At 37.2% G+C, this 23027-nt stretch overlaps 1 protein-coding gene across 2 annotated transcripts in view; it reads left to right on the forward strand.

Moving 5' to 3' along the window:
- The window catches only part of Ralgapa2 (Ral GTPase activating protein catalytic subunit alpha 2), a 310629-nt gene that overhangs the window by 211718 nt on the left and 75884 nt on the right, over nucleotides 1-23027 (forward strand). For both annotated transcript variants that reach the window (XM_090351922.1, XM_090351923.1), the window contains 2 exons: nucleotides 6313-6471; nucleotides 16055-16182. In XM_090351922.1, the coding sequence (XP_090208048.1) occupies nucleotides 6313-6471; nucleotides 16055-16182 (287 nt within the window). The remainder of the gene's footprint in view (nucleotides 1-6312; nucleotides 6472-16054; nucleotides 16183-23027) is intronic.

Raw genomic sequence — 23027 nt, forward strand, 5'->3', positions numbered from 1 at the left:
TCCTATAACACAGACTTGAGGAACTGAACACCATACCTCATACATTGACTAAGGTTAACTATTAAGGGAGTTGAGGATGTGGTTAGAGCCTGGCCCTGAAGATAGGCAATCCTGTGATCAAGTGTGTGTCTAGTTATTTCACCAGATAGTCCCTCAGTTTCTCATCTATTAAATAAGATAAAAATGCAGCCCATGGGCCAAGAGTTTGGCCTAGAGGTTAAGTGCTTGCCTAGCATACACAAAGACCTGGATTTGAATTCTTGGTACCACATACATAGAAAAAAGCCAGAAGTGGTACTGAGGCTCAAGTGGTAGACCTCTAGCCTTGAGAAAGTCCAAGGACAGTGCTCAGGCCCTGAACTCAAGCCCAGGGCTGGCAAAAAAAAAAAAATACAGCCCATGTCACTGTGTAAACTATTCTTACTAAATTGTTTAGTATTGTATCTGATAAAATCTCTCCAGCCATCAGCCCCTGTTAATGGTCCATCAGTCTAATTTATTCTTGTTTATAAGCATTATCCATTATTAGCCAGGTGATTGATATTAACATGGCTTTGTTTTCTCATTACACTGCAGCTATAGACATTTGGACTATGTACACAGTAGGCAACAGTGCATGTGAGACATCAGAGCTTCCGTCACAACATGTCACAATTTTCATAGTGATCAAATGTTTCAGATATACAAAACATAATTTGCATTCAGAAACTCAGCAGCCCTCTACCCCCATAACCCAGCATGCTACACTAACTTCCCTGGGATGTTGCTTCCTATTGACATTAAAGGAACTGCTTCTCTGTCTTGGATACTGATGGCTGCCTCTGGCTGCTAAGGACATAGAAAGGGGGACCTTGTCCTTTGTTGGTGTCTCAGAGCCTAACACCATTTAGGGATTTCTCAAGCAAGCCTCACACATTTTTTAAATGTGTAAATTTTTACAATTCTACATATCACCATATTATATAATTTTCTTATGACAGTTAACTATATTGTTAAAATATTTCCATGTAGAATTCTACATAGCCAACAGACAAGATAAAATAATGGTATTTGCAGGGAAGTGGATGAATCTAAAGCAAATCGTGTTAAGTGAGACAAGTCAAGACCAAAGGAACAAAAGGCGCATGGTATCCTTAATATGTAGCTATTAGATCCAAACAGTAAAAGAGCGAGGACTCAGTATTTGCGTACCCAATGCTATGGACATGGTATTGGAAATATAAACATAACTACATAGACATAAAAATCTATGACTCTATAGACATAATGTTTTATTACATAGATTAATATGTATCTATAACATACCAACCCTCAGCCTAATTTTATTTATGTTCTAAAATCTAAGTGCCAATGATGGTTATATAGAGATTCCCGCCTTGAATACTTGTTCATTAAATACATCATTTGAAATATGACATAAAAATCAGTGTTAATAAATTCTTTAATAAAAATGATTTCTATGTAAAATATTGAAGTATTTATAAAGTACAGTGGATATTTGTTTCATTTTGGTTTTTTATTTTTTTAAGACATACTGTTTTCTTGATAAAATGCCATGTTATAAATAATGTTCCAAGACTTGGCCTCATTGAAAGATTCCCCACTGTAATATTCAAAATTCAACTGATACCTTTTGCAGCTCTGAGATTTAGCATCATTAGTGATAAACTCTCTTTATCAGGATGTCTCACAGCTAGGCTAAAATTCAGACATAGTAACAGCAGCCCACAGTTCCTTGTCTTATTCTAAGTAAATTGTCTCTAACAGCTTAAAAAATGAGCTACAAAATTCTAAAGTGATTCATGCTCTTTTCTGCCCCTGTCATGGGGGGACTTTTTCAATTCTACAATCTGGTTGCAACCCCATTCTGAACTCTTGATCCTTCACTGCAGAAATTTGTTAGCTCTAGCTAGATTAGATTTTTCACAGCTAATCTAACTGCTGTAGGGGTTTGCAGAGTGGGGACAGAGCTGTGCTATTGGATTTGTCCAATTCATTTGACTCCAGGACTATAATTGCACTTATGTCTTACAAGGCTTTTATAGCCTCAGGCTAGCCAGCCGCATAAAAAACAAATTGGCAGTGATACAGTATGAGTGAAAAGGGATGAAAGGCCCACATTATCAGTCTCCAGGCAGGGCTGTTCTGGCAGGAAGTTTCTTGGTTAATTTACAAATAAAACTTAGATTTTAGGATGGGCGGACTGTCAGCTAAACAATGGGGATGTCAGGCCTGACTGTTACTTAGTAAAAGTAGCAGCCGGGCCCACTGAGGAGCAGGAATTCTTCAATCAAACAGACGACTCCTTCTGGAGCCAGCTGGCGATGTAATGCAATTAGTTGGGAAAGGAGGTCAGCCTATTAGGTGTGGACCGTGACCAGTGTCACCAGTGGCGTGCAGCCTGGCAGCAGCAGGCATAATAGCTTGAGCACAGGGACTTTAGAACTCTGTCAGGACATGAAGTAGAGTTGATTTCTTGAGACTCGAGTGAACATTCAGGCCTTTAGGAGCCTGTTTGGAAGAAGAAGCAAAGCTGACAGGAATGCCAGTTCCATTCCAGGGCAAGACTTACCACCTACTCCCAGAGTAAGGCACATGCCTTGGATCAACTTGACTTGTGTGCCCTGAACAAACCCACCAGCCAGTTTCTCATTTGAAGGCATTGCATCAAAGTTCTCAGACAAAAATCAAATTTCTATACTGAAATCTCTTTAAAGTGAACACCACTTTAAATTTTCAGAGTATTTGGACATGGTGAGCAGATTGTCCAGATGACTTTTGTTTGTTCTTACCTATTTGTGTTCTTGTAGGCAGGAGAGGATGCAATTTTTATTCTCTGCTTTAGACATACCAGTAAATTGGTCTTGTAGCCTTAACTCTTAGTTTTGTCATATAGCGAATCAAACTGCAATGTGTCCAGAACTTGGAGGATCATGACATTCAAGATAACTAAGTGGTTATCTCAGTGGTAGAATTCTTGCCTAACATGTATGACACCTTGAGATCCATCTACAATAAAACATACACATTACATTCATACACAGTTTTTAAAGGATAAAGATTCTTGTCATCCAAAGATCATTCAAATACCACAAGAAAGGTGAAAGTTAGTTCTGAAATACTGATTGTACAATTCTAATCAAAAGCAAAGTTTATATGCCCTATAAGATTTTTTGTCATTGTTTATATGGGTGTGCATAAATATATGTACAGCCAGGCATCGGTGGCTCATGCTTGTACTCCTCGCTACTCAGAAGGCTTATATCTGAGGATCACTGTTCAAAGCCAGCCCAGACATGAAAGTCTGTGAGACTCTCATTTCCAGTTAACCACCAGATAACAAGAAATGGCACTGTGGTAGAGTGTTAGCCTTGAGCTGAAGAGCTCAAGGACAGCTGTCAGGCCCAGAGTTCAAACCCCATGACTGACCAAAAATATACATTCATATATACATACATACATATATACATGCATACATATGTACATACATACAAACATACATACATACAAACATATATACGCACAACAGTGTTTATATATTTTCATTTTGTGTAGATATCTACAAAAAGTAGCTTCTTAATTACAGAATCATCACATTGGGAGAGTTTATTAGTGTGATTCTGTTCTCTCTTGCAGTGCTTCTGAGAATGGGTGATGTGTGATGGAGTAACTCAATTTAAAAAGGGGAGAATAACTGCAAAATTTCAGTAGTCACTGTACTATTTCAGAAATAATGCTTTCATCTGATACTTGTACAGCAAAGGGACTATTACAGGTGTTGGGTGCCAGCATCAGGTCATAGTAGCACAAGTGAACAATCTTTGGTAGATTCTCATTTGAATGTTTGTGCCAGTAATTATAACAAGGGGCCCTGAACTCTTCAGGATGAGGATTGTATGTTGTAGGCTTGAGCTCTAGGGCAAGATCAATTCTCACTACTTTATACTGGTCTAAATTCCTTCTACAGTTTCAGTTGGGTACTATCTCACATTCTCTTTGAAAGCTTGTCTTAAGATGTCTGTGATGCTGCCTGTGTGTGGTCTTATTTTCTATTAAAAAATTGAATTGTATGACTATTGTAAGGTACTTGCATGTTCTATTAAAAAGGAAAAAATAAGAATTGGGATAGAGTATAGCTCAGAAGTACTTGCTTAGCATATACAAGGCCCTCTGTTTTATCCCTACCACTGAAGTAAAGAAGGAAAGGGAAGGGAAGGGGAAGAAGAGGAAGGGACAAAATAGGGTAGAGAGAAATGTTCACCAGTGCTATGAGAAACCTATTTTTGTCTCTCCCTTTGTATACTGAATTTGCTATACCTTTTGCTTGCTACACAATATCTTGTACAATATTGTATTTATATGTTGGACGGTGAGGGAGAAAACAAGATGTACTAGGTAAGCTTTGCATTTGGAAAGTTTTCAATTCTGGTTCATCGAGACTTATGCTCAGCCCCTGTAATTGCACTTTTCCTAGAGCCCATATACACATATTTGAATCATGTACCCTCAGTATAGATACAAAAGTACAGGTGCAAGTCTTTTTTTAAATAACTGACTTGTACAGTAATTCCCAGAGTATGAGAGAGTGAAGAACATGCAGGCATTGCAACCAACACCTTTCTTTGTTGCTTAATAAATGGAAAAGAGGCCACCTTGGGGTCACTTTGGATTTTTATTTCCTTTGTGGAAAATCTCTAATCTGAAAAAAAATTATGCTACCATGTTTTAAATGTGCAATATTTCTGAGAATTCTTTTTTAATCCTTTAAAACTTAACTAAAACATTAGGCTTGTTACAACCTTTCGGTCTTATTACAGTGCTTTTAAATTCCATCTCTCTGTTTTAAAAATTATATCTGTTAAATAAGCAAGAAAGGCTTTTTTAAGGTGATGAGATAGATAGCATCCTTCTGTTGCTAGATGCAGAGACAGAAACCCCAAATTCCAAGTAGGCATCAAAAGGCTTTCGCCAGTCAACATTTTAATCTTTACAATCTGTTCAAGTCCTCCTTTTAGGCTTCTCAACTGAGTTCATATACAGCTTTCTCTAGCTGGGAATGGTGAAGTTGTCAGCAGGAGGTTTAGCAAGGTTGTTCTTGCAAGTGGCACAGCTTGGCCCTGGAAGAACACTCATAGAAGTCTTCTCTGAAATCTTTCTACTAAGGCCTCCTTACAAAAGTACTATATGTCTATAATTTGCCTTTTGGAGTTCAAAGCCTCTATATAAAATTATATTAAAAAGGGGGGTGGTAGGAGTGTGGCCTAGAGGTAGAGTGCCTGACTAGCATAGCATGCATGAAGCCCTGGGTTCGATTCCTTGGTACCACATACACAGAAAAAGCCGAACGTGGTACTATTTTTCAAGTTGTACAGTGCTAGCCTTGAGAAAACCCAAGGACAGTGCCCAGGCCCTGACTTCAAGCCCCAGGACTAGCAAAATCCAGACCATGTAGGGCTAAGATACCTGTGCTGTTACAATAAAGAAATTTTGATATAGGCTTAGGTAGTTCTGAAATAGTACAAATATCACTGAACAAGTGGCGCAGTCCAGCTTCCTAGCCTACCTGACCTACCTGTCATGGGGGCTTGGGTAGGCATAGCCTTCACCTTCCTGAGCATCTGAGCACCCTTTTCCTCATTGTAAGGTGAGATGAAGATAGCATAGAATACCTCAGGTAGTTCATAGGAACAAGATTATATGTGAAACACTGTGGCACTCTAAGACTTTTTAAGTTTACCATTTAATTTCAAATTTAAAATATCACATACTATAATTCTTATCAAATTATATACCTATTTTTCTAAATAAATATAATTTTATACATTGGTTTTCTTAAATGTATATTCTAAGACTAATTTTTATACATTTGTTAACATTTGTGTTATAATGGCTTATGTTGTTTTATATTCTTCTTAATAACCACTGAATTAAGAGCCTTAAAATACTAATATAGCATAAAAATACTCTTGATCCTAATTCTTAGAGACATATTCATCAAAACAAAGCATATGATTCTGACATAGAAGAAAAACCTATTAAGGGAACAAAAAAAGACCTTAAAAAGTTGGTGCCTCATTCAATATGTCCTTAATATTTAGAATTATGATCTTTGTACCAAATGTACCTCATAGTAAATGAATGTATTTTTATGGAATTGTATTTTAAATATTCTCATAAAGGCATCTATGTTGTACCCTACTTTGGGAATAAAGTACTTTTTCCTCTGAGTTTTATAATTCAATTTGTAAACAATGACCCCTTATAAACTGTTGTTGTCACCTTGATTAATAAAGAGCCAATTTTCTGTTGCAGCTCCGTCACTTGGGGAATGATGAGGTCCACATTGTCTGGTCTGAACACTCCAGGGACTACCGCAGGGGTATTATCCCAACTGCCTTTGGAGACGTTTCAATCATTATTTACCCAATGAAGAATCACATGTTCTTTATTGCAATAACGAAGAAACCTGAGGTATGTTTTCTACAGCATTTTCCATTCAATTCACTTTTATTGAAAAAAATAATTTGAGTTCAAGGGAACCCTTTCAACTGATGAATATCTTACATGAATATCCAAATATGTATATGCCATTATGTAAGAAGGCAACTAGAATTTTCAAAATTGTCTGTAATCATGAGCACAAAATTCTGTATTGTATTCTTGGCCCCTTTGAAAATTTGTCAGAGAAAGTTATGATTTAAAATATTTAAGTTTTCAAAATGTAATGTTTGAAATATTTTAATTTTAAAAATAGGGCACATTGATTTAGTAAAAGTTGAAGGACCCCATTATTACAGCTAGCCTTTTGGGGATATCTGTGGGTATAGAATCTACCATTCTCTGAGGCTAGGCATTGATTTATCAGCCACTGACCAGTTCTAATAGACCTAAAGGATTTTGAACATGTGCACAAAGAAACTGTGCCCTTAAAGCACAGCCAACATGATGTGTATTAACAATCAAAGCACCTTGGTACAGAATCAATTCAGTTATGTCAATTGGTATTGATCATGAGACTGGCTAGAACAATCCAGTAGTCTATGACCTGTGTACTGGCTGCTGCTTCCATACTTGTCATGCCTTTAGTGATGTCTTGACAATACTTTGTGTAGTGACTTATTTTTCTTTAGAACTTCTTCTGAAGAGTTTAAGTTTTTAGGTTAAATATTTAGAATATTAAGCCATTCTTCAAGTGTTTTTTCAGTCTAATATTAAATATAATTTTTATTCCAAATGTTTTTGTTTTTGTTTTTGCTGGCCATTGTCCTTGATCTCTGGGCCTGGGCGATGTCCCTGAGCTCTTCAGCTCATGGCTAGCACTCTACCACTTTGAGCCACAGTACAACTTCCGGTTTTCTGGTATTTAATTGGAAATAAGAGTCTCACAGACTTTCATGCGCTGTTCCAAATGTTTTTAAACTTTAAAAAAAATTTAAATAGTAGGTTACTGAGATTTATTTTTAAATTTGAAATTATAACCTTAAGTAATTAGTTGTGATAAATAAGTTAATAAGTGAAAAAGTGCTTCAAGTATTGCCTGGCCCAGAGTAAAAGATATTTCAGCGTTAGGTATTATTATTATTATTATTATTACTACTACTATAGTATTTTTTCTATAGTTAATATCATAGATGTAAAGTTAGTAATGAATGTCAAGTTTAGCATGATTTTTTTTCATATATTTTTTATTGTAATTAATAGAAGGGTTACATGATATTTGCCAGATAGATGGTGCATTAATTCCCATACATTGATACCCTTTCACATGCCTTGGTCCCCGTTTCCCTCCCCCCCACCCCTACCCCTCATCTTGTTTTCCCCCGTTCCCTATCCAATTTCAAATACGAATTTTTTTTTTTTTATAAAGCTCGATTAATGAGAGTCAAGTCCTGAATCCAGTAAATCCAGTCTAAAAGAATAAGGGCTCATCTATTCATAGGGTAAAGATGCCAAAACTTCATGTCAAATATTTATATTATCTCTTATTCAGCCCTCTGTGTATGTGAAATGTTCAATTTTGTACCATAAGGAAAGGATTAGTGCTAACATTGTCTACTCTTGGTATTACTTTAATTTTAAAATTAAACTGAGAATTTTAATATTAGAAAACCAATAAATTCATTCTCTTTTACCTCCTAAAACTAGAAAATCTGTTTCTTTAGTATTTAGTATGGATTAGCTGGCTTTATTAATTCATTTCCAACATAGTCTTCTAAAATGCCATTTAATGTCTTAAAAATGTCACACTTATTTTTGAAGTAAATAAAGAACATGGAAAATCTTTCAGTTCATCTTATAGTGTCAAAGTGATATTTAAAATAGTAATATAAGCATAAAAGCAGTAGTATTTTTAATTTACCTTTAAAATTTTTATTCCAGATGTGTAAGTTTAATAATTTGGCCATAGACCTGACACAAGGAATTAAGCAGGTTTCTTTCTTAATATTTTAATTCAGTAACCCTAAAGGGAAGAAGAAAATAATGGGCAACTAGAAATTTAGTCTTATCCCTACATTTAAAATACAAACCATTACAGTGTAATAAAATTAATCCAGACATTTCCAGGGCAAGTGTGGCTGACCTTTTGTTCACCAACCACTGACCCCAGGGTGAATGCAAGAGCCTTTCGGAGGGAAAGTCTGTTTGTTTGGCTTCAGTCCCTGGTATTTAAATTGCATTCCCTAATCAAATGAAAAGGCTGTCCTCTCTATCAGGTTACAGAATCCATGGCAACATTTGGCCTTTTATATCCATAATGTTAGCCTTTTTGTTTGCATCTAAGTAGAGACACCTGGAGCAATGTTAACATTAACCGCTTTAGTATTAATAGCTTCATTATATAAGAATTTCTGATCAGATAGCTGTTACTTTTGTTATATTGCCTAAGCTTGTATTGTTGTCATTTTTTATCTCCCTGCTTGGCAACCAGGCAATGATTTGCAAATTTTTTTGTCTTGATTAATTAAGCAATATAATTATCAGTAACCGTGATGCAGTCTTTGCTCAACAAAGCTTCTGAGAGAAAACAATGGTAAGTCTGTTAGTATGAATGCATTCCACGCGTCCCAGATGCATGAGGATATTATGGACAATGAGGGGAAAGGCCGCCTGTGAGCGAGGACAAAGGGTGCCACGCAGACTCTACACACTGCACATACCGCCAGGGACATGCTGCAGGCTCCCTGGGACACAGACGCCTCGTTAGATTACAGCTAGTCAGCAGAGATTAATTCTCAGCCATTTGGTGCAATAATTTACCCATTCCCCAGTCTTTTAACTAGAGTTTCTTACTATGAAAGTGAAGGGTCTAGAATCAAAAGGTTTGTTTAGCCTTGTCCAGTTTTAGGATTTCCCACCAATAATCATTGTTTCTACTTGTAAATTGTCATGGTGCTGTTGCTTTAAGCTGACAGATATTCCTATTAGAAGACCAGGATATGCGTAAATTTAAGAAACTATGGATGGAGTCAAAGGCATTTTAGCACCTGTGTATTTCATATGAATGCAGTATGACTCTGTGGTCTAAATACATTTGCTTTACTGATCTTTGGGCAGCCATACTTCCCAAAGAACAACAGTTTTAATTCTTTTTTTAGGAGGAAAAAAAACACTCATCAGTACACAAAAAGTCCTGCTCATTGGATAGAGTCATGCATATTCAAATTGTACTTTCATTCAGTTGGCCTCATTAATAGCGTATGTAATAATGTAGGGCTATTTGTAATACAAGCTCACAGGCAGCATTGCTTCCAAGTCCTTTGAAATTTAACATATTTCGCTTTTTCATTCCATACACCTCCCTTAAATATACAAATTATGTGCCTGGCAGAATCCGCCTCCTCTTAATAATACACAGCATTTGTAAAATAGTATGTTGAAGGAGTGTGGATGTGCTTGTGTGCCTGCATAAAAACCTCACTTCTTGAGCATTGTGTTGAACTTTTTTTTTTCTTTTTGAATTAAATTTTTAAGTGTGCTTCACAGCATCATTTAATTGTTAAGTTTCTTTTGAAATAAGTCCATCTCCATAAATACTGACACAATAGTCTTTTGGTCATAGAAATGAAATATATTATCCGTAAGCTTAATGTTTTTGTTCTGTTTTTGTCACCAAGTCAGCTATCTAGGAAAGACTTGCATGTGAGGCAGAGTACAAATGAGTTTATGGTGTTATTATAAACAGCCTATTTGTTCTTTACCAAAGTGATCCATAAAGCCTCCACACAACAGGGAGTTTCTATATTGCTTTCCCTGTATTCAATGACTAGAAAGTCATTGGAATTCATATTTATCTGCATGTTTGTGAAGGTCGGTTTTAATGCTCAGGACATATTCATCTCCAAGCTCATTAGTGACTGAATGGCAGCCATTTCACTAAAAAGTTGGCCTGAAGTAGCCTTGACTAGAAGCTGTTAAAAATAGAGGAAATTTTCTGATGGTCCCCTCCTCATCACTTCAACTGGACCATTACTGTTAGAAATGTAAAACATTTGTATCCTCTAAACTCAGCTTCTTTACCCTACTAGATATAGACATGGGAGAAAAACTGATGAGGACTCAAGTGATTTCTGAATAGGAAGAAGGAAAGTGTAATAGGATAGGTGATGAGAGCCCATCGATCTACTTCCAAGGCTGCCACAGTGAGGGAGTATCTTAAGCAGATCTCTCAAGTTCTTTGGACTTTAGGTTCCTTCACTATAAAATCTGGCTTGCCACTCTGAAAAGCAGTGTGGAGGTTTCTTAAAGAACTGAAAATAGACCTTTCCTATGATCCCGCCATACTACTTCTGGGCATCTATCCTGAACATCATGACCCAAGATATTATAAGGACACCTGCTCAGCTATGTTCATCTCTGCACTATTCACAATAGCCAGGCGATGGAAACAATCCAGATGCCCTACTGCAGATGAATGGATATAGAAAATGTGGTATATATACACAATGGAATTCTACATAGCCAACAGACAAGATAAAATAATGGCATTCACAGGGAAGTGGATGAATCTAGAGCAAATCATGTTGAGTGAGACAAGTCAAGACCTAAGGAAAAGGCGCATGGTATCCTTAATATGTGGCTATTAAATCCAAAGAGTACAAGAGTGAGGACTCAATAACTGGATACCCAAAGCTATGGACATGCTAATGGAAATATAAACATAATTATATAGACATAAAAATCTATGACTATAGACATGTTTTATTTCATAAATTAATATGTTTCTATGACATACAAACTCTTAGCCTAATTTTGATTAAGTTCTAAATACTAAGTCCCAGTGATTGTAAATAAAGATTCCCTCCTTGAACACTTGTATGTTAAACTTGTCATTTAAAATATGATGTAAAAATCAACGTTAATAAATTCTTTAATAAAAAAATGCTAAAAAATATCTGGCTTGCATTAAGCCTAAGTCCTTTCAGGGATTGTAAATAATGCCATTGCATCTTTTGTCCTAGATACCCATACTTTCCTTAATTTGCCCTGACCAACACTCTGTTGACAATCAAAGTGATAGCTAGTTCTCTTTACAGCTTTATCAGTGTGAGCAGTGTGTGTGTGCATGTGAAGGAGAGAGACAGAACCTATGTACACATGTTTGGATGTGTACCTCTCTTTGGATCTTTGTATAACCAGATGCCTAAATAGCACTGGCAAAAGGCTGATATGCCAAAAGCCATCAGATCTTTTGCACAGAAGAGGCCAAGAGAAGCCATCTTGGTACCTATGTTTAAAAGAAAATGCTTTAGGCTTGCTAGAGTGGCTTCATTACGTGAAGTGTTTTGTTTTTTTTTTACTTTGAAACATGTTTATATAAATTTCTCTTTATTTCATATGTACAATTTTCTTAAACATATATCTAATTCTCAGTAGAAGTCATTTTGAGAACAAATCATGCCCCTTAAAATATTTGGGGAAATCCTCAAGGAGGGAAATTAACTTTTAGATATATAAAAAAATCATTTATTTAAATATAATAATGCACTGGGTGCAGTGGCTCACGCTTGTAATCCTAGCTACTCAAGAGGCTGAGATCTAAGGATCATGGTTCAAAACCAGCCCAGGCACTAAAGTCTGTGAAACTCTTATCTTCAATTAACCACCAAAAAACTAGATGTGGCGTGCTATGGCTCAAGGGTTAGGGTGGTAGTCTTGAGCTAAAGAATTCAGGGACAGCACCCAGGTCCAGAGTTCATGTCCCATGACTGACAAAAAAATGCATATATATACATATATATATGTATGTGTATATATATATATATGGTAATGCCAAATGAACTAAACTTCAAACAAAAAGAATGTATTAATTTCTGTGGCATATTGTTTGGGTAATTTGTGATTAGTGGTAGTAATATATATTTTAGTAATGAGATAGTTTGGAGAACTGTGTGAAAAAGCATCTATCATTTAGGTGTTATATTAAAACCAGATTTCTTCTGTTCACTGCCACTTCTAATTAAAAGAATTCCCTGGATGAGAAGGATTTATGTTATCCCTTTTGTCTAGTTTTTCAAACATTGAGACATCCACAAGAAGTTCTAAAGGAAAAGCAACATTTATGTTATATGGTAAGCCTCACTAAAATGGGAGAAAATCTATACCCTGTTATTAGCTCCTAGCTGTTATTTTATCTTTCACAACAACTTGTTTTTGAGAATTCCCTCTCTATTGATTTGCCTTGAAAGCTCACATCTCTTTCTGTTTTTTACTTGCTGTTTGACATATACAGCTTCCTCATTTATCCTTTCTCCTTTGACCAACCAGAGTTAGCTTTTGTAAATGTGCATTGCATGACAAATTGTAGCTCAGGCTTTATGTCAGGAAGCAAGGCAGTTCTTATTTGCTGCTTCTGATCTACCTCAGTAGGAAGGTCCCTTTTAGTCCAAGAGATGGAAGACAGACCCCGCTATTCCTGAACACATGTGCAAATGCTGTTAGCTAGGTCAGGAGATGGGATGTCAGGAGCACATAGTGAAAAGGAATTAGAGAATTTGGCCTAAAAGGTACGTTTTCATGCTATACTTGAAGTTCACTAGTTTGTGGTTTGATAGTATAGGGAGTTTTTTTGTGTGCTTTTTTTTTTATCACATGTTTACTCCCACTGATTACTGAACTGCTTTTAGGAAGAAATACACTTAAAGAGTATTGTTACTAAAAATAGAAACAGGAAAAGGTTTTTCTTGGTTTATTATTTGTTTCTTTATTGTGATTGTTGCCTGAATCTGGCAACTGAGTGGCTTTAGACCTTAACTTTCCTCTGTGGAAATAAGATGCCACTTTTCCCCCATGTAACAACACAGGAGTCAGGGGAGTTTTTATTACTCATCACCACTAGCCCCGTAGTCTCATCTTTCATCATGTTCAACACATCTTTTGTGCTGTAGACACTGAAATCATAACAACCTTGCCCAGACTAACCTGACCCAGTGGTGCACACATGTGATCCTAGCACTTAGGAGACAGAAAATGGAGATCTCAAGGTTTCCAGACCAACTTAGGCTATATAAAGGCATGCTGACTCAAAAAAACAACCATCCCATTAAAAGATGGGCCAAAGACTAAAAGAGAGTCTTCTCTGAAGAAGTATAAGAATGGCCTATAGACACATGAAGAAATGCGTGACATCTCTGGCCATAAAAAGAAATGCAAATCAAAACAACTCTGAGATTCCACCTTACTCCAGTTAGAATGGCCCAGATCAAGAAATCTAATAACAACAGATGCTGGCAGGGATGTGGTCAGGAGGGATCACTACTACATTGTTGGTGGGAGTGCAAACTCATTCAACCACTATGGAAAGCAGTATGTCGATTCCTCAAAAGACTAAACATAGAGCTCCCCTGTGACCCAGCAATTCTACTACTTGGCATTTACCCAATCGTCCAGAAACAAGGACATACTAAATTCACTAGCACAACAATGTTCATTGCAGCACTATTTACCATAGCAAAGATATGGAACCAACCCAAATGCCCCTCAGTTGATGAATGGATCAACAAGATGTGGTATTTATATACAATGGAATTCTATGCTCCTGTCAGAAAGACATCACCCCATTTGTAAGGAAATGGAAAGACTTAGAAAAAATCATATTAAGTGAAGTAAGCCAGACTCAAAGGAACATAGGCTCAATGGTTTCCCTCATTTGTCATCATTAGTATAAACCTTGGACTCTCCTAGCAGAGATTTACAATAGAGCAAAACCTAGATACATAAGGCCATATAGGAGGAAGCTAAATGAAAGGACCTCTAGAATATAGAAACAAGAGCCATATAATGTGTGATTGCTGTTCTTAATGTACTACGTTATTTCTCATCTCTTATGTTGTCCCTTGGTTATCTCATATTTTCGCAGTATCTTACCTTGTTATCTGATATATTATATATGTTTATTTGTTTATTTGAAATAGGATAGGAAATGGGGAAAACAAGATGAGGGGAGGGGTTGGGGGAGAGGTTGGGCGAGGGAAATGGGGACAAAAACATGAGAAGGGGTAGCAATGTCTGTTAAGTAATGCACCTTCTGTATAGTGAATATAATGTCAACTTTCTATTAATTACAATAAAAATATATTTTAAAAAACAATAAAAAAAAACCCAAACATACAGCCCTCCAGGCTGCAGGGTTTTTTTTTTTTAATCTCTGGAACCCTTTGTTCAAATCCACCAAACAAAAGAGCCATGGCAGCAGAGGTCTGTTTAGTACCCCAAGACCACCCCTGTCACTATTCTAGCTTGACCTTTGAGGCATCTCTATGATGATCTTATTCTTGAAACTTCAAGTGAGATATCAGTTTGGTTAATGGCCAACATTTAAACCATGGTGAATGGTTGTCCTTCAGTCAAGCAAGCAAGATAGATCTGTTGATACTGCTTCATGTTATACCTAGTAAAGAAGTAGTTGAACCAGAAGCCTTCCAATTAGAATAGATACTACAAAGAACGTGCATCCTGTCACAGTGAAGGATATACAGGAAGAAGGCAGATAAGTGCCTTCAGGTGTCTGTCTATCCTGAAGAGAGCTTTGTAGAGTCAGTCTCTCTCATCATCTTAACAATAAAACAACAAACAAAATAACAACACTTCTTGTATCCAAGAATTAAAGTCACAGATAAACCCTTGTTCCCATATTGGACCAACAGGTAGATATAGAAGATCACACACAGTTTACCAGAATTCAGGTTCAGAAACAGATATGAATACTGGAAGAGGGGGACCAATGTTAGGTTAAGAAAAAAGAATTTTTTTGTCAGTCATGCGATTTGAACCCTGAGCCTGGGAGCTGTCTCTGAGCTCTTCAGTTCAAGGCCACTGCCTTACCCTTGAGCCAAAAGACCACTTCCAGTTTTCTAGTAGTTGATTGGAGATAGGAGTCTTGTGGACTTTACAGCTGGCTTTGAACTGTGATCCTCAGATCTTAGCCTCCTTAATTTACTAGTTTCTAGACAACCCTGAGTGGTAAAGAATAAAGTAGGACAGGCCTTAGGTAGATCCTCACACTTTCATGAATTTTCCTTTTAAGTCTATACCCAACAAGTAAAAGGAAGTATGGATATAATGCAGAATTTTGGAGGCAGAGAGGGAAATTAAGAAAAAAAAAGAAATTAGTACCGTAAGGACTGTAGAGTATGTTCACCAATTCCTTTAAGAGTTAATGTGTCTCGGATTCAGGACAAGAATGTTACAGATTCCAGTTGGTTTCAGGCAAATATGAAGCTAATAGTATACACTGAAACATGTCTGTGTGTTGTGCATCATCCACATGATATAGGCCCTTAGAATAATGCCATATCTATAAATGACAACACAAGGTGGGGAAACTGGTGATAATTAACACTTAAGTTTGCTGGAAAGTTTCTCATAGAAAATTTCTCATAGTAAGCTTGCTTTTCTTGATCTGAAAGCCACATCCTGTGTCCTGTGGAGGTCAAGTCTACCCAATGAATGATAGCCTGTGTGTCCATTGAAGCACGTAGATGTCATTTATTATCCTATCTTTAGTTTGACTTCTGGTTTCTTAAAGGTGTTTTTTTTTGTTGTTTTGAATCAACAGGTTCCATTTTTTGGGCCTCTGTTTGATGGAGCCATAGTGAGTGGGAAGCTGCTGCCAAGCCTTATATGTGCCACATGCATCAATGCCAGCAGAGCTGTGAAGTGCCTCATCCCACTTTACCAGAGCTTGTATCTTTTCACTGAAAATGTTTTACTTATTTACCCTCTCAGAATCTAGAGTCCTGGAACATTTTCAGGACAGGTAAGTATTACAAACTGAGTTAAAGAGAGAAGAGAGAATTTTTTTTTAGTCTGCTTTAAAAGTAGCAGAGATTTTCACACCATTTATTGCTTTATACTTACTTTGTGCTCTGTCATATTTAAGAGTTTCTGTCATTATTTACTCACATAAGTCTATGCCTGAGAAGCTCTGACTATTACAAATTGCTCATAGAAACTTAAATTCAATTTTCTAAATATTTTCTTAGATATTTTCCCCAAGGTTGGTATGTTTCTTTGTCCTCCTTCTGTGTCATAGTGTATAAAGTGGATGCTGAGCAGAATATAGCATTCTCATTCAGAGTGCCCTCAGAATCCCAAAGCAAATTAAATGATCATAATATATTTTAAAATGTGGCAAATATAAATAGAGTTCTAGGAGTACAGAGAAATGAGAAATTGCATCTGGTGGGAGGAGAGAAGACATCGTGAATGAAGTTGTATTTGGACTAATTAATAAGAATATGTAGACATGCATCCATAATCTTCCCTAATACTTCTTCCTCCTTCGATCTTGTCTCTAAAAACTGAAGAACTTCTCTAATTTTTTTCTCATTAATTGGCATACTGTAATCCTTCAAATATGATCTCTAATTATGGGGAAAAGAGATTAAGATAGTGACTACATAAAATTACTGTTTATAAACCCCATTGACCTACTAATAAAAAAACAACTCTTTGTTTCTAATTGGTATTGGTAATGATTAAAAACACTGTGGCTAGGTGCTAGTGGTTCATACCTGCAATCCTAGCTATTCAGAAAGCTGAGCTATAAGGATTGAAGTTTTGCAGCCTGGACAGAAAAAAATCTGTGAGACTCTTACCTCTAGTTAACCACTAAAAAAGCTGGAAGTAGAGAGGTAGCTCCAGTGGTAGAGTGCTAGACTAGAACAAAAGACAGGGACAGGGCCGGGAGTTTGGCCTAGTGGTAGAGTGCTTGCCTAGCATGCACGAAGACCCGGGTTCGATTCCTTGGTACCATATACATAGCAAAAAGCTGAAAGTGGTGCTGAGGCTCGAGTGGTAGAGCGCTAGCCTTGAGAAGGTCCAAGGACAGTGCTCAGGCCCTGAGCCCAAGCCCAGGACTGGCAAAAAAAAAAAAAAAAAAAAAAAGACAGGGACAGTGTTCCTGAGCTCAAGCCCCAGCCCTAAGCTCAAGCCCTATCGCTCCCGAATGCGTGCACACATACACACACACAAACCCCAATATATTTGTGTCTGACCTTTCTCCATACACTTTTCCCAACCTGACTGAAATGATATGTTGCTACTGGGTATAGAATAAGTAATACGTATAAACAGATACAGTTCATGAGCATTCCTTTCATTAAAATCCTTATCACTTAGTTGACTTATATTCTGCCTTGGACTTGCCATGTGGCAATTTAGAATTATCATAGAAATTAGTAGTAAAAAAGAGCCCCTCCCCTAGAGCCAGGCCACATTATTCCTGCTAGTGTACTCTCTCCCTTTTTGGTATTTAATGTACTGTTAAAACACCCAGATCCACACATACTTTGGCAAAATCTAAATCCATTTGATTATGCTATAGGTGCACGTATCTGGAATGTGCTGCTTCGTTGACACAAATCTTAAATTTGAATTTTGAAAAGCACTGAATAACCTAGAAAATCCTAATTATAGGTATCTAATTAAATTTATCAAACAAATAGTTCCTGTGGACTGTCTGCCAAGTCCTCTGCTATGAGCTGGGGCTACAATAAGGACTAGTCCAGATTCTTGCTCAAATGTTTCCCAGAGAAGACAAACAAAGTAATGCCTAAAGTAATTGGAGAAGTTTTGTGAAGAAATGGAATAGAGAGTTGGGGTGAAGGGACAGGGGAGCAAGAAGGTCTCTCCAAGTAGAGTGTGGACAAAGATTGGAGAATAAGACAAGCTGTTCTCAGGATAAGTGGTAGCAAGGCTAAGAGCATGGCCTACTGGAAGAGTGCTAGCCTTTGAACAAAAAGTGTCTAAGGACAGCAAGTAGACCCCAAGTTCATGCCCCAGGACTGGGAGGGAAAAAGGAAGAAAGAAAAGTGGTAACATTCAGACTAGAGGACATAAAGACTCAGTATTCTGGAGTGGCCAAATTATGTTTTATAGGAACTATGTTCAAGTTTATTAGGATTCCTGTGGCAGACCTTTAGCTCTGCATGATCATAAAGAAGCCTCATTGACTCTTTTTCCTTATGTGTACTTGAGAAGTTCTCATCTTCATACTTCACCCTGGACTGAACAGCCAGAACTACCTGAGAAGGGAAACAAGTAGGAGGAGTGTAGGGGCCATCTAGCCAACCAAGTTCATGCAAGCCCCGTAAGGGCTCAGAAGATTAGGAATGCCTTGAACACACCTTGTGTGCCCTAGAAGAAAAGTTTATTTAAAAGGACCAAAAATCTGAGCCAAGGTACTCAGAGGCAGAGATTAGAAAGATCAAGATTCAAGGCCAGCCCAGACACAAAAGTTAGCAAGATCTCATCTTAACAAATAAGCCAGGGATAACTAGAGGCATTGTTATGAGAATCACAGTCCTAGAGAGTCAGACAAAAATGCAATGATCCTATCCAAAAAAATAACCTAAAGGAAAAGGGCTAGAATTGTGGCTCAAGTGGTAGGACTACACTACTAAGGATGATGCCCCTGAGTTCAAACCACAGTATTGTCTCTACTCCCCCTCCACCAAAAACAAAAAGAATTAGGGGAAAAAAAATCGGAAACTTATCTTTTCCCCTGAGATACTAAATAGTTTTGAATGGTAACAAAAAAAGGAAAGCTCCATTTTTTTACATGCAACCTTTATCTATTATTTTGTTTCTAAATTTAGATTTTATTTCAATATCACTCACTTTCTGGATGACAGATTTACTGACTATTCTGTGAATGAAAATCATTCTGAGCTGGGCACTGGTGGATCACACCTGTAATCCTACCTGCTTGTTAGGCTGAGAGATCTGAGGATCATGGTTCAAACAAAGCCAGCCTGTCCATCAGAAAACTGAAAGTGGTGCAGTAGGTCAAAGTGATAGAATGCTAGCCTTGTGTCCAGGCACCAAGTTCAAACCCCACAACTACAACCACCACCAATAACAACAACAAATTCTATTTAGTTCCCCTTTTCCAAATACTTTACAGAGGGAGCGCTTGGTTTTGTGTGTGTGTGTGTGTGTGTGTGTGTGTGTGTGTGTGTGTGTGTGTGTGTGTGTGTGTGGTATGAATAGCCAGGCATTGAACCCAGTGACAAATGAAAATAAAAAGAGACAATGGAATTACTCTAGAATAGTTAGGCTTAGTTCCTTGTCCTCTTCTAGCTAACAGTTGCTATTTAATTGCAATAGAATAAGGTCATTTGGGATTTATATTAATGTAAGACCTGGATAGAAGTAGAAATGTGAGCAATTATGAGCCAATTGTGTTTAGTGATATTCAGGGAAATACAACATTTCTGATTAAGCTGTCTATTGGGGGGGGATAGTTACTGGAACAAAATTGCCTATTTTTTGGAATTTTTTTTCTGAACAGCAAATCCATCTTAGAGTCAATATCAAAGGAGTTCTTGTTTGGTGTTCTCTTGGCTAACTGATCAAACAGTTGGAACTGTGTAGCAAAGGCCCATAGAAGACTGAAAAATACCATTGTTCTAAATGATCACACAACACCAAATGTGAACACAGTAGGGCTGTGTTGGGAAGGCACTCTCTGTAGGGTGCTTTCAGCCTTACTTTTTGTCCCTCCTGGGTTTTCCTGTAACTTCCCCTGTGGGCTAAAGCAAATCTGTTATGTGGTGCCTTCATCCCTGTGCTCACTGCTCTTCTGAATGATGAGAGCCAACTCACCTACCATCTGCCTTTTCTATCCCTCGTGGGCATGCAGAAAGACTATTCCTATGCCTAGCATGGCAAATGGGAACCTTGCCACGTGCTATGTTTACAGTTTCCAAGCCAACTAAAGATTCCAAAATGAAGCCCTGGTCGGCTGATAAAAGTTTCCAAAACCATTTAAGCCAGGGCTTTCATTCCCCTTGTCAGATAACTTGTTTCAGGAAAAAAAAGTTGTCTCACAATATGTGGTGTGCCCATTAGGAGCAGTTCACCCTGAACCAAACAGATGGTGGCTTTTTAAAATAAATATCCACTTCAATAGAACAATAGTCTCAATGCCATTCATCCTCTTTACTAGCTGGAACTATCAGCATTTGGTGGAGAATACTGGGCTGCCTAAGAAAAAGTGATTTTGTACCTCATTCTTTCATAAATAAGATTTATTTTCAGTTTTCATTAGCAGATACAGTTGATTGTACTAGAATTTCTTTCCTATCTCTCATAATATTATTGCTAAGTTCTGTTCCCAATTTATACATCTTCAAAACTGACCTCTCATCATAAAGATCTGACAACACTGTTTGTTTCTTAGTGGATCTTTAGTTCTTCTTCCTGGAAAATCTTTTATTTCTCCTATTCATTTCCACAAACCTTAGAAAAGAAGTTATACCATACTGTATGTTGTATTTTGACATGCAGAACTCGTCGTGTATTTGTCCACATTTAAAAGGATACTTGCAATATGCCACTCACTGTCCTAGGCAGCAGGAATAGAAAATATGAGTAAGATATTTCAAAGGAGAAAACAGTATTTGCTTATGAACCAACCTTTAAGGAGCACATTGCTTTTGAGAATGACAGATTAATGCATATGTCAAGTGTAGAATGTACACATGAACGTGCAGGCACATATAAAGAACACAGGTGATAAAAAAAATTTAAGGGGCTATGAATGAGTTCTGAAGGGAGGAGAAAGGAGCAGGAGGTGCTGATTTATGACAATGGCAAGGGGATGGATTGATACCTACACAGGATGTAAATGAATTCAGTGTAGAACATGCCAGGTTTGCTGGGGGAATAGGATCTTAGATATAACACTGTAGAGCATTTAAAGGTATAGGCTAGATTTGGAAGGAAGGAGTTATATAGAGGCAAGGAAAGAGGATTGATTTCACAGAAAAGGAAAAAAAAAAATAAGGATGAGAAGGAGGCATTATAGAGTACCCTTTGGCAAAGTGGCCAAGCAGGACATAATACCACAGTACGATCTAATCCATGACTGGAGTTCAGCAATCTCAAGTCCTCATATATGGGTGAAAGACTGCATTTAAACCAGCAGCCTAAGCTGTATGCCCATGGCACACACCTGTAACCCTAGCTACTGGGGCAGCTGAGATCTAAGGATGATAGTTCAAACCCATCATCCAGCTAATCCAGGAAGGGAAGTCCATGAGGCTCTCATCTCCAGTTAATGACCAAAAAGTCCAGAAGTTGAATTGTAACTCCAATGGTTGAGCAGTAAAGCTAAGGGATAATACCCAGACCTTGCATTCAAGTCCCAGTATACACACACACACACACACACACGCACGCACGCACGCACGCACGCACGCACGCACACACACGACCAGCAGCACCAGAATGGTTTGAAGCCCCAGATAGAAGAGATGGACAATGGTTTTCTAATCCAAAATTAAACAGACTCAAAGCATAATATAGTTTCAGTGAGTATTTCTGCTACTTCATCTTAATTGTAAAGCACATTCTACTAAAAGCAATGAACATTTCTGAATTCTTGGATTGCAATCTCACCTCTAGGAAAACAAAAAACAAACAAGGGAAACTATTACTTTGCCTAGCAATTTCAAAGAATAGACTTGCAACTTTGAGTGTTGAAGAAAATAATGAAGTGTGAATGGGAGAAAAATCAAAGTAGAATTGTACTAAGACACTTGGGAAGCACAATGCAAAAAACAGAGTGGAGGAAGAAATGGCATATTCCTTTGGGTGGCCCCAGATTCTAAAAAGGAATAAGATTTTTAATAATGTAATAATTATAAAATTTATAAATTACAAAATTTCAATTTATCTGAGAAGGAGAAAGAGGAGTCATAAAACAATCACCATGGTTGGCTGCATAGGAAAGTAAATATGATAAATGCATATTTAAAAATCTGTTCACTGTGATTAGAGAAGAGTCTCCTGGCCCATTTGTTAGCAGATCAGTACTGTGAACAGTATCCACATGGTTCCCCATCTTCTGTCACATCTTCTGAAAATGGGAAGGGAGAAAAAGAGTTTTTAGCTGATGGGAATATAGTGGAAGAGAGAGAAGTAGAGAACTGGCCTCTGTAAAAAATGGTTCTAATTCAGGGGCAATCATATCTTTTTGCAGATGTTTATTTATTGGCTTTTTTTCATACAGCATAAAGGATATACCCAAAACTTGAAATAGTTTTTTAATTGGATTAAATTACATTTTTTAAATGTTGTACGTTGTAAAATTGTTAGAATTAGTTATTAAATAGCTCATGAGTCTTCAGAAAGAATAAGGTATCTCAGACACACTGATAAGATTACTTTGTTTTTAGAACTCTGAGGAAGCTTATATAATAAGTTGTGAAAAATATAAAATTATCAAGATAATGTATCAGACATGAGAGAGAACTATGGTTCCTGAGAGCTAAGTGATTTCATTGTGACCAGACCTTAAAAGGAATGCATAAATTCACAAACCATTCATCAGCTGAGGATTTTGTGTTTCAGGTGCAATTTCTGTGTTGCAGCTTGCCCATCGATTCCATTCAACAGATTTACCAGTAGCTTTGTACAGATACAGTCATAATTATTAGACTGTTATTTTTAAGAAAGATGAGAAGAGTAACTAATCTGACTCAAGGCAAATCAGAAAACAAGATGATGTTAGCAAATGAAAC

Source organism: Megascapheus bottae, chromosome 18 (assembly GCF_031878675.1).
Source record: "Megascapheus bottae isolate mThoBot1 chromosome 18, mThoBot2.hap1, whole genome shotgun sequence".
In the NCBI taxonomy this organism is placed as follows: Eukaryota; Metazoa; Chordata; class Mammalia; order Rodentia; family Geomyidae; genus Megascapheus; species Megascapheus bottae.